At 56.7% G+C, this 12245-nt stretch overlaps 1 protein-coding gene across 8 annotated transcripts in view; it reads left to right on the top strand.

Annotated features, from left to right (window-relative positions):
• The window catches only part of SNED1 (sushi, nidogen and EGF like domains 1), a 100626-nt gene that overhangs the window by 30213 nt on the left and 58168 nt on the right, over positions 1–12245 (top strand). For all 8 annotated transcript variants that reach the window (XR_010149974.1, XM_063791005.1, XM_054679687.2 and 5 more), the window contains 5 exons: positions 2620–2907; positions 6070–6210; positions 6903–7065; positions 9125–9250; positions 9572–9685. Coding sequence is in view for 7 of the 8 variants with exons in the window: in XM_054679687.2 (XP_054535662.1) it covers positions 2620–2907; positions 6070–6210; positions 6903–7065; positions 9125–9250; positions 9572–9685 (832 nt within the window). In the remaining variant the exon portion in view is untranslated. The remainder of the gene's footprint in view (positions 1–2619; positions 2908–6069; positions 6211–6902; positions 7066–9124; positions 9251–9571; positions 9686–12245) is intronic.

Below are 12245 nucleotides of genomic sequence, written 5' to 3' on the forward strand. Positions count from 1 at the left end.
CACGAACAGTGCACAAGGGTTCCAGTTTCTCCACATCTTCACCAACACTTGTTATTTTCTTTTTTTTTTTTTAAGGTAGAGTCTCACACTGTCACCCAGGCTGGAGGAGTGCAGTAGCGCGATCTCGGCTCACTGCAAGCTCCGCCTCCCAGGTTCACACGATTCTCCTGCCTCAGCCTCCTGAGTAGCTGGGACTACAGGCGCCCACCACCACACCTGGCTAATTTTTTGTATTTCTAGTAGAGACGGGGTTTCACCGTGTTAGCCAGGATGGTCTTGATCTCCTGACCTGGTGATCCACCCACCTCGGCCTCCGAGAGTGATGGGATTACAGACGTGAGCCACCGCGCCAGGCCAGGTTTGTTTTTTTAATAGCAGTGATGTTGAACATGTTTCCAGGTGCTCATTGGTTCTTTGGAGAAATGTCTGTTCAAGTCCTTTCTCATTTTTGAAACAAGGGTTTTTTGTTGTTGAATTTTAGGAGTTCTCTTTATATTCAGGATATTAATCCTTTATCAGATATATGATATGCAAATATTTTCTGTTATTTTGTTTTCAGGCTGCCTTTTTACTCTGTTAATAGTGTATTTTGATGCACGAAAATTTTTAATTTTCATGAAGTCCGATTTGTCTGTTTTTTCTTTTGTTGCCTGTGCCTTTAGTGTAATATCCAAGAAATCATTTCCAAATCCAGCGTCATGAAGCTTTTGCCCTATTGTTTCTTCTAAGAGTTTTACAGTCTTAGCTCTTATGTTTAGGTTTTGGCTCTATATTGAGTTAATTTTTGTATATGGTGTTAGGTAAGGGCCCAACTTCATCCTTTTGTATGTGGATGTCCAGTTTTGCCAGCACCATTTGTTAAAAAGACTGTCCTTTCCTCACTGAATGGTCTTGACACCCTTGTGAAAATCGTTTGATTATGTATCGAAGGCTTATTTCTGGGTTCTGTTTCATTCCATCAGTCTGTATATCTGTCTTTATGCCAGTACCACACTGATTACTGGAGATTTGTAGTAAGTTTTGAAATCTGGAAGTGTAAGTCCTCCAATATGGTACTTCCTTTCCAAGATTGTTTTGACTATTCTGATAAAATTCTAAAGTTTGCATTGATCTCTTTGAACCTAGTTATTTTATGTTCTGAGTCTGATAATTCCAGTATCTGCTGTTTCTCTCATTTCTGTCTATTCCTCTTGGTGGTATCATGCTTCCTTGGGTGCCCGATTATCTTTGGCTGTGTCCTGGACTGCGTATTTGTAAAATTATTTGCAGGAATAACTTGAGGCCTAAGATGATGCCATCTTCCTCCAGAGAGGGTTTTCCTTTGCCTCTGTGTAGAAGGCAGGGGTGCTGCCAGTCTGGGACCCCCTTAGTGCCCGTTCCAGGCTTCACCCAAAGGGGAAGTCCAGAGGGTCTTTTCTAAAAGCATGGTTCTGGTCACATTCTTCCCAGTAGCAAATAATGACAGCGCAGAGCTGACCACTGTGACCAGCAACTCGTTCACCTGGGCCCAGCACCCTGTCAGGTCAGAGCCAGTGCCCTGGTCAGCTCGAGCTGCTGCAGTAAAATGCCTTAGATTGAGTGGCTCATAAGCAACAGAAATATATTTTGTACAGCTCTTGAGGCTGGGAAGTCCAAGATCAAGGCACTGTCAGTCAGCCTCAGTGACTAGTGAGGGCCCACTTCCTGGGCCATAGATGGCATCTTCTTGTGTATCCTCCCATGGCAGAAGGCAGCTCTCTGGGGCTTCTTTTCTTAGGGCAGTAATCCCATTCACCAGGGCTCTACCTTTATTGCCTAATCACCTTCCAAAGGCCCCACCTGCTAACACTATCTCTGTGGGAGTTCGGATCTCAACATAGGAATTTGGGGGGACACAAACATTCCAGCCATAGCCCCCTGTTATAAGTAAGAAAACCAGAGCACAGAGAGGTCGGCAGCTGAACTGTGGCACTGATGGATGCACAGCCAGTGGCATGGAGTGTGGGGCCAGGATGGAAGCATGTGTATCTCACTGCAGAGGTGCTGCTCAGAAACGTTATGGGGCTCCCCCCTGCCTGGAGGCCGAGCACAGGCTCCCCTACTTGGCCACTGCAGCCCCTCCAGCCTCCCCGGCCATGCTGGCCCCTGGCCATCCCCACCTCCGCTCTAGTGGGTGCACCCCTCCCCTAAGCCCACCTTGTGTGACCCCTGCCCACCCTTTCAGGCTTAGCTCAGATACTGGGGCTCCGCCTCGCCTCCTGCGGCCCCAGCTGGAGCAGAGCTGAGGAGCAGTAGCTGCTGGGCAGGCCCGAGTGCCCCACTGACCGAGGCCAGGGCCCAAAGGGGGACTTTCCTACCCCCTACAGCAGCCAACCAGGACTGGGCACTCCACAGGGCATCGGGTACTGCACACAGGTCAGAGCCTGTGCCCTGAGCACACGGCGTGACAGGAGGGGGTGGAGCAGGCCATGCTGGGCCCATCTCAGGGATGGGGGAGCTGTCAGGCTACCCTGGGGATGCCCTGCCCAGGACTGGCTTCCCCTCAGAGGGTGCCTGGTGGCAGGGGCTGGGGAGGCTGCTGGGCCCACCCGCCTGCCCACAGCCCCCAGTCAATCCCCGCTCTGGCTTTCTGCCTCCCAGGTGAACAACAACGGGATCATCTCCTTCCTGAAGGAGGTTTCTCAGTTCACTCCAGTGGCCTTCCCCATTGCCAAGGACCGCTGCGTGGTGGCAGCCTTCTGGGCAGATGTGGACAACCGGCGTGCAGGCGACGTGTACTACCGGGAGGCCACCGACCCAGCCGTGCTGCGCCGAGCCACGGAGGACGTCAGGCGCTACTTCCCCGAGCTCCTGGACTTCAGTGCCACCTGGGTTTTTGTTGCCACCTGGTACCGAGTGACCTTCTTTGGAGGCAGTTCCTCATCCCCTGTGAGTCCAGGCACTTGTCCTGGGGAGGGTGGGTGTGTGGCTAGGGCCCGGGGTCTCCCCACACCAGGGCTCCCTCTTGCTGATGTGGGTGTGGTGCAGTCACTGGTCCATACCCAAGAGGGGAACACGTGGTCAAAACCACAGAGCCAGAGCAGAAGACACGTCCCCAACCTTCCCCAATGCTCCTGGAAGCCACTTGCCTCCAGGAAACACCAAATTCCCCAAAGCAGCAGCTCACATGTCAGAGAGAGGTGTTAGGAGGATTTCCATTTGGAATGGCCCAGTACTTAAAAGGTTAGACTGGAAGGTTATTCTGTTTTACACTCTTCCTTGATAATGCCAAACATGACAGAAACATTGACTCAAGAATAATCAGCCACTTGGCAGGCTTGATGAGTTATGGTGGGCTGACACTCCCTAACGAGGACACCTGCCCACTCCGGTGGCAGATGTATTTACTCAGCACCTACTGTGGCCAGGCCTGCACTGGGCCCTGGGTCATGACTGTGCAAGACAGACAGCGACTCCCTAGAAAAGAGGCGCTGGGTGCAGAAGCGCCATTTTCAGAGCTGTTTGTTCATGCATTTAATAAACACTTTTTTTTTTGAGATGGCGTCTTGCTCTGTCGCCCAGGCTGGAGTGCAATAGCACGATCTCAGCTCACTGCAACCTCCACCTCCCAGGTTCAAGCCATTCTCCTGCCTCAGCCTCCTGAGTAGCTAGGATTACAGGCATGCATCACCACACCCAGCTTATTTTTGTATTTTTAGTAGAGAGGGGGTTTCCCCACATTGGCCAGGCTGGTCTCGAACTCCTGACCTCAGGTGATCCGCCCGCCTCGGCCTCCTAATAAACACTTTTTAAGAGCACCTTCCAAGTGACAGGCAAGTGTTCTAGGCACTGGGCAGACAGCTCTGGACGAAGCAGACAAGACGCATCTGCCCCGTGGGGTCACTCTAGCCAGGCATCAGGAAGTGCTCAGAAGCATAACCCAGCCAGGGGCACTTCCAGGAGCAGGTTCATTGACAGAAAGTGGACAGTTCAGCTTCATGCATCTCCTCATTGTGCCTCTCCGGCTCCCAGAGCCCCACCATGGGCCCTTACTGGCTCTAGTCTGCCCTGTCCCCTAGACGGTGCCACCACCCCAATTCTACGGCCCTCGTGTCTTTGTTTGTTTTCCGAGTGTTAGCACTTACGTTCGCCTTCCTGAAGCAGAGCACGTAGTTTCTCTAATGTTGACTTTTACATAAGTGGAATGTACACTGTATGATCACCCATCTTTCTCAGTGACTACAAACTAGCCCAGCACCAAGCGGCACGTGAATTTGTTTCACCTGCACCCCATGACTGGACAGCTGCAATACCAGGGGCCTGAGGCGGGCACGGCATAGCCCAAGTCGCCTTATGCATGATCCTGTCCTGGTACACATGTTTAGAAGGGAGATTGCCACCTGCAGAATTCCAGTTTTCCTCTCAAAAATCTACATATTCAGGCAGGGTGCGGTGGCTCACCCTGTAATTCCAGCACTTTGGGAGGCCAAGTCAGATGGATCACCTGAGGTCAGGAGTTTGAGATCAGCCTGGCCAACATGACGAACTCCCCCCTCTACTAAAAATACCGAAGTCAGCCGGGTGTGATGGCAGGTGCCTGTAATCCCAGCTACTCGGGAGGCTGAGGCAGGAGAATTGCTTGAACCCGGGAGGCAGAGGTTGCAGTGAGCCGAGATCATGCCACTGCACTCCGGCCTGGGTGACAGAGGGAGATTCCATCTCAAAAAAAAAAAAAAAAATCTACACGTTCATCCTCGGAGCCACATTTAGAAGTGCCAGTTTCCACTGTTCAGTTCCCACCTGTGAGTGAGAACGCTTGGACACAGGAAGGGGAACATCACACACCAGGGCCTGTCGTGGGGTTGGGGGGTGGGGGGAGGGATAGCATTAGGAGACACACCTAATGTAAATGACTAGGTAATGGGTGCAGCACACCAACATGGCACATGTATACATATGTAACAAACCTGCACATTGTGCACATGTACCCTAGAACTTAAAGTATCATAAAAAATAAAAAATAATAAAAAAAGAAGTGCTGGTTTCCTTGCACCCCAGCTGTCATTTTCCAACTTTGCCAACTCAATAGACAAAACAATGAGTGCTACTTTTTAACTTACATATCTTTAATTTCTAGGGGTGCTGAATTTGTTCTAATATTATTGGTTACTTGTATTCTACGGTGATGTGTCTATTCATACCCTCTGACATTTTTTCTGTAATACTTTTGGTCTTTTTCTTATTGATCTGTAGTTCTTGAATTAAGGGTCTCGATAGTTTTATCTGCTGTATGCGTTATAAATAGGTTTTTCACATTGCTGTTTGCCATTCAATTTGATCTTATGGATTTTTTAAAGTATTCGGAAGCCCTTTGCAGTCAAATGTTTAATTCTCCCTTTTGGTTTTTGCTGTGAACAAACATCACACTTAAAAGTCCTTTCCCTTTCCTGAGTTATACATATATGCCTGTATTTTCTTCTAGGACTTTTCTTTCACTTTAAAACCTTATTTGATTTGGGATTACTTTTTGTGTGTGGTGAAAGGCAGGACTCTGATCTGATTCTTTTTCAGGGGGTTTCCTGTTTGTCCCAAGATCATTTCTTAAACAGTCCCGATCCTTTGCTTGATTCTCATCTGGCGTACCTCATCTGTACGCTGCCTGCCAATATTTCCTTGCAGTAGAATTCTGTGAAAACCATAAGGCCTGACTGTTAAACGCTGCAGCACGGCTCTTCCTTGCTTCTTTTTACCTTTCCTCTTTTCCTTTTTGCAATTTTGCTCATTTCACACAGGAGATTTTGTGGATCTGGCTAAGGGCAGGGGACAGTGTCTGCTCCCATCTGTGGGCCCCGCACCCGCCCCGGGTGTTTCACTCACCCCAGCAACAGTTGTGGGTTGCAGACGGCCTCTGCTGAGTGGCAGGCGCTGGGAGACAGCAGAGGATGAGGCCACCAAGGTCCTGCCTCGGCTGCCCGTCCAGCTGGAAGACACAGACATTGAGCAAGCCAGGGGCCCAGTGGACAATGACAGTGCACCAGGATGGTGGACAGGGCAGGGCTTCCCTGGGCCAAGGGGAGTGCAGGGCCCTGTTCAGCCCCCTCTCCCCGGCAGGTCAACACGTTCCAGACTGTGCTCATCACAGACGGCAAGCTCTCCTTCACCATCTTCAACTATGAGTCCATCGTGTGGACCACAGGCACGCACGCCAGCAGCGGGGGCAACGCCACGGGCCTCGGGGGCATTGCAGCCCAGGTAGGCGAGTGCAGTCGGTGCTCTGTGTTCGGAACCCCTGCACCCCACAGCCAGGACTGTCATGAGCTGATGAGGTAGGCAGGGGCTCACCATAGGCAGATCCCCCAGTACCGTGCAGAGGCCAACGAGAGACATCCACAACCATCCCTGAGGCCTCTCACTGCCCAAAAACAGAAACATCCTCAGGCCCAAAGGCACCTTTGTCCCCCTGACCTGCCCCGCCCTGCCCCTGCAGTCCCCTTTAACAGCTGCAACAGCAACAGAAATGTCCTCTGCTCCTTGTGCTCTGCAGTCTGGCCTAGCCAGTGACACAAGGGACCACAGCCGGCAGGAAACCCCAGGTGTGGAGGGAATGAAACAGGACAATGGCCACAGGGTCAGTGCTCCCCAGGCCCGAGAGTGCCTTTGGGCTGTGCGCACCCCCACTCACCTCCTGGCCACCTGCTTTCTCTTGGGTTCATACTTGCCTCTGGCCCCAGGGGAGGCCCAAGAGCCCAGAGGTGAGCTGCTGGAGGATTGGGCTGGGGAGCCAGGGCCAGCCCTCTCCTTGGCTCCCAGGAACGGTTGGCTGAGGTCAGGACCTGGCTGGGAGGTTGCTGACCCTGGCAGGAACATGGTGGGGGCAGGGTAACCCCCACCTCTGTAGACCTAAGGAACTGGCCTCCCTCACTCTGCCCCCACCCCACCCCCAGGCTGGCTTCAACGCAGGCGATGGGCAGCGTTACTTCAGTATCCCCGGCTCGCGCACAGCAGACATGGCCGAGGTGGAGACCACCACCAACGTGGGTGTGCCCGGGCGCTGGGCGTTCAGAATCGATGATGCCCAGGTGCGCGTGGGGGGCTGCGGCCATACAAGTAAGAGGACAGAGGAGCAGCTTGGGGTGGGAGCGGGCTGAGGAAGGGGGTTGATGGCAAAGGAGAGGTGGAGATGAAGGGGGCTGGATGCTGACCGGGAGAGCAGGAGCACTTGGGTGTCCAGCCCAGCCCACCTCAGGCATGTGAAACTAAGGAAAGCCTGGCTGGTCCTGCAGCCTCAGCTTCCCCTAGAGAAGACCCCACACACACACTGCTCTGGGTTGGAGGGAACCCTCTGGAGACTGCGGGTTTCGGGGGTAAAGAGTTCTGGGTCCTCAGGGGAGGAGGAGCCCAGGGACGCCTCTCCCTGGGACCATGTGGTCCCTACTCTCCCCTTATTCCCACCCAGCCTCCTGCCTGGGCTGGGGGAGGAGCAGCATGTGGTCTCTGACCCTCAGGGCCACCCATGAGGCAGGTCCTCTTACCACCCAGGTCCTCATTTTTGCCAGCGGGCTTGCTGCTTGGTGGGATTTGGTGTCTGCTTGACAAACCCAAGCATCACGTCTACAGGGGAGTTCCAGGGGTCCTTCCAGCCCAGAGTGCACAAATGGACGGGGTGGGTGTCCCTCCCAGGGGTGGGCACGTGGTTTGTGGGAACAGCCAGGGCGGCAGCAGAGCCATGGATGGTAGCCTTAGCCCTGCTGCTGTGCGGCCTTGGGAGCCAAGGAGCCTTCAGAAATCACTGCTTACACTTGGGGCGAGGGCAAGCGACTGATCCGCTCCACTGAGGGCGGCGCATCACAAGCCCTGCCAAGCCTGGGGCCGCAGTGAGGCTCGCACCGGGACCTGCCCCAGACTCACCTCCCAGCCGCGAGCATCTAGGCTACGAGAGGGGAGAGGGGCCGCTTCTCCACAACACTGAGTCCCCAGAGAACACGACAGGGGTAGCAGATGCGCGCGCACCACTGTCAGGGCGGAGGCGGGGTGCAGGCGCGCCATGGGGTGGGGGATGAGGGGTAGAGGGTGTGGGAGGTGGGGGCGTGCCATGGGGTGGGGGGTGCAGGCGTGCCACGGGGTGGAGGGGTGGGGGGTGCAGGTGTGCCACGGGGTTGGAGGTGGGGCGTAGTAGGGGTGGGGGGCGGAGGCACGTCACGGGGAGGGGAGTGGGGGTGTGGAGGCACATCACGGGGTGGGGGGTGAGGGAGTAGAGGCGCGTCACGGGTTGGGGGGTGGGGGGTGGAGGTGCGTCACGGGGTGGGGAGTGGGAGGGTAGAGGCGCGTCACGGGGGTGGGTGGGGGGTGGAGGTGCGTCACGGGGTGGGGGCGTGTTACAGGGTGAGGGGTGGGGGGTTGGAGGCCTGCCACGGGGTTGAGGGGGTGGAGGCGCATCACGGGGTGGGGGGTGGGGAGTAGAGGCGCGCCACGGGGTGGGGAGAGCACCGCGCGCTCATGGGAAGAGGAAGGATGCAGTCGCAGGGCGGGAAGACCCATCTGAGGGCTGCAGGTTGTGCCGCGACGAAGGAGACCCGAGGAGCCCGAGCTACCCACACACTGGGGCACGAACAGGCCCCCGCTTGCATCTGAGCTTAGGGAGTCCGGGCTCAAGGGGCGGGGAGCCCAGGAGCTGCCGCCCCCCGCCCCAGAGCGGCCGCCCAGCATCCGAGGGACACAGCCCTCCTGCAGCCCCCAGCCGCACCCCCTGCATGGCCCGCCTTGTCCCAGAAACGCTGACATGACAGCTGAGTGCCAGCCTCGGGTTTTCCACGCCAGGAACCCTGGAGGGGAGGCGGAGTGTGCTAGTTTTTAGAACTGTCCACGGCAGCGCTGAGAGGGATGGAGGGGACGGGGTGCTGGTGTGAGTCGCTCCAGGGAGTCCGCCCCACACGAAGCCACATCCCCAGAGGCCACGCCAAGAGCACCGCCCCTGCTCCCCTGCTCCCCTGCTCCCCTGCTCCGACCTAAAGTGAAACCTGAAACCTGGCTGCTTTGCTGCGGTCACCCGGGCACCCAGAGGCCGACCTTTTGGGTCAGGGGAGGGAAGGGAGATGCGGATGGGAGTGGCTCTCCTGCCGAGTCCGGAGGCAGCGGCTGAGGCTCCAGCCCCTCCCTATGTCTGCAGCCTCCGTGTGCCTGGCCCTGCGCCCCTGCCTCAACGGCGGCAAGTGCATCGACGACTGCGTCACGGGCAACCCCTCCTACACCTGCTCCTGCCTCTCGGGCTTCACGGGGCGGAGGTGCCACCTGGGTGAGTGACTGGCCCAGGGCGGGACCACCCGCTGGCTGCACTGGGCTCAGGAGGAGCACTGTAGGCTCCGCCAGTGGCCCTGGGCACCCAGGGTCCCAGGTCAGGAGTCTCTGTCCCCAGGGTGTGGGTGACTTGCTTAGGGGACCACTGGGGACCAAAGGCCATGGCCCCCTGGGGTGAGCACCATGGGCGGGTGCAGCTGCTGCCCTCTCTGAGCCAATCTCGGGCTTGCTCCTCCGTCCCCGGCCCAACCCGAGCCCTTGGAGGAAACTCCTCATCCGGGTTCCCGCCGCTGAGGCCTCAGCCTGCCCCATGTTTCAGACGTGAACGAATGTGCCTCCCAGCCCTGTCAGAATGGCGGGACCTGTACTCACGGCATCAACAGTTTCCGCTGCCAGTGCCCAGCTGGCTTTGGGGGACCCACCTGTGAGACAGGTAAGAGGAACCCACCGGGGCCCACGGGGCCCTGCTGGGGGCAGGATAGCGGGAGACACAGCTGGACAAGGCTGAGGTCTAGGAGGTCCAGCAGCTGTGCATGCTGCAAGGTGGACAGCCCAGAGAAGCCACCCTCGAGGAGTGGAGGAGCCCAGATGCCCAGGGAAAGGCCCATATCTGGGTAGGGCGCAGGAGCCATGACCAGTCACACAGGCTTCCTAGGCCATGGCATTCGGACCAGGGATGGGGCCTCAGAACAGGCCAGTGCCCAGGTCCCAAACCAGGCCAGGATCAGGGTCAGACAGGCACCAGAGCCCGGATGGGAGCCCGCTGGGGATGTGGTGGGGCCGTCAGACCCCCTCTCAGCCCAGGACCAGCTTGAGGGGAACGTGAAGTGCTTCTGGGGTCAGATGGGCTGGCTGTGGGGCAGGAAGGGCACAGCCACACGGTCCCTGCCGCTCCCTGCCGCTCCCTGCAGCTGCTCCTCTACGCTGTTTCTCTCCTGCCCCTGCCTTCAGGGAAAGGGGGTCTCACAGCCTAGGTGGGGCCTGGAGTCCCTCTCCATCCTCACTGCTGCTACCAAACCTCCGCTTGCCCTCCCAGTTCAGAGCCCAGCTCTTTCGAAGCAGTTGTCATCAGAGTCGGCCTCTACTTACTGCCCTTCCCCCGGCACCTCTTTACGCCCCTCACCCATGCCCTTCACCCACCTGGTAAAGAAAGGTGGACCCCCCCCCCATTCCTACTCTCCATCTCACCATAGGGCTCTGCTCAGGGAGCTTTGCAAAGGGAGCCCCTAAAATCAAAGCACCGTGACCTGCTGCTCCCCACCCAGCTCAGCCAGGTGTGCGTGTCCTGTGTGACAGTCGCTTACAAAAACATGTAATAGATTGTTTAGATCAATGCGTTCAAATAGTGACTATATCAGTATCTCAATCTAGAAAAAAACAATTCTTATCAGATATTTATGGTCATGGGAGGTTTCTTAAAGTACTTCCTTCCTGTGTTTACACATATTGGTATTGGAGAGAGCTATAGTTGAATGGCAGTAAGGGACTTTTGCACCTGAAAGTACATTAGAATGAAGTTCTGCAGGAATGCAATGGAAATGTGACTTCAAGGTCCAAAGCAGTGAAGCACAGTTCCCACCTGGCGCGATGGGCTTGCCAGTGTGTTTACAGATCACACATAGGTGACAGCACAGTGACCCCAGTTATCCCTTGCTCCCCGAGCCCTGCCACTGTCTTCCCACAGCCAGTGTCGGAGCAAGCTCCATTCATAGGAGCCTTTCTTCATCCAGAAACTCCTGCCCTGCTTGCCCACGTGCTCTCAACGTGAGACGGGTGGGAGTCGGGCTTCTGTGGCATTGGTGCCGTGGCAGACTCAGCCCTGCAGGCGTCTGTCCCTTGGTAAAGGCCAGGGAGGCTGGCAGGATCTCCTTCCTCTTGCTCAGTGCTCTCCCTGTGCGGTGCTGGCCAGGTGCCTGGCTGCGGGAGGACCCAGGCCTATGATGAGGGTCCCCAAGGGTGACTGGGCAGAGCTTCCCAGGAATGGGCTGCTCCTTGGCTATGCCCCAGGCTCCAGGAGCCCCTCTGTGATGTACAGCCTGGTGAGGTCCCCTAAGAGGGCTTGGGGCTTGGTGCCAGGAGGCTGGTTCAGGTCTTGGGTCTGCAGCATGTCAGTTGTATGTGTGGCCTTGGACCGTGAGCCTTCGCTTTCTCAGTGCAGCTGTGGCACAAGCCTTGGGTACAAGCCTTCCCCCCTCGACCCCCCACAGGGGCTCCCTGATCTTGGAAGCCACCTTGGCCCCCAGAGCCCATAACAGCAGGGGCGCCCGCAACTAAAGGCTAGGGTGTGCGTGCTCCTCCACCTAGTGGAGTTGGGGTCAGGGAGACAGGGATCACCATGTCCCATCAGCCACCAAAGGGCTTTCACACCTCCTGGGGGAGTAGTCAGGCCCTCCTGTCTCCTTCCTATGCCAAGGAGAGGGCCCCGCCATTCCCCCATGACTCCAGGGAGGGACACACGCTTTGGCTATCACTCTTGTTTCTGAGTTTGTTCTGGGTATGAGCTGTCGGTAAGACAGGGGATGTGGTTCCCCTCTGCGTCTGGCTCTGCTGGCCAGGGCAAAGGAGAGACCTGGGATGTGTGGGCCAGGTGCTCTGGACTCAAGGAGGGCCAGCATCCGGTGAGGAGGCAGGGCAGAGGGTGGGCTCCCTTAGCTCACTCCCACTCAGTAACTGGGGGCCAGAGTCCCTTTGCCCTGGCCGTTCCTGCACAGGCCACTGCCTGCCCCACCCAGCCTCTCGCCCCAGGGGCCACTCCTACACCCTGGGTGCTGCACACCCTTCCAGGCTCAGTCACGGCCTGCATCCTTGACCACAGCTCTTGTCACAGTCCACTTGGAATAAGAGCCACCTAGGAAGGGACCGTCCCCCAAGAGTGGGAGTGATTTCCATGCACCCCCATTTGCCCCTGCCCAGCATACACACCCATCCCTCCATCCCAGGTTTGCTGAATTAGACCCAGTTCAGACAGAGCTTCGGGTGGCCAGTCAGGACTG

The sequence above is a fragment of the Pan troglodytes genome, chromosome 13 (genome assembly GCF_028858775.2).
Source record: "Pan troglodytes isolate AG18354 chromosome 13, NHGRI_mPanTro3-v2.0_pri, whole genome shotgun sequence".
In the NCBI taxonomy this organism is placed as follows: Eukaryota; Metazoa; Chordata; class Mammalia; order Primates; family Hominidae; genus Pan; species Pan troglodytes.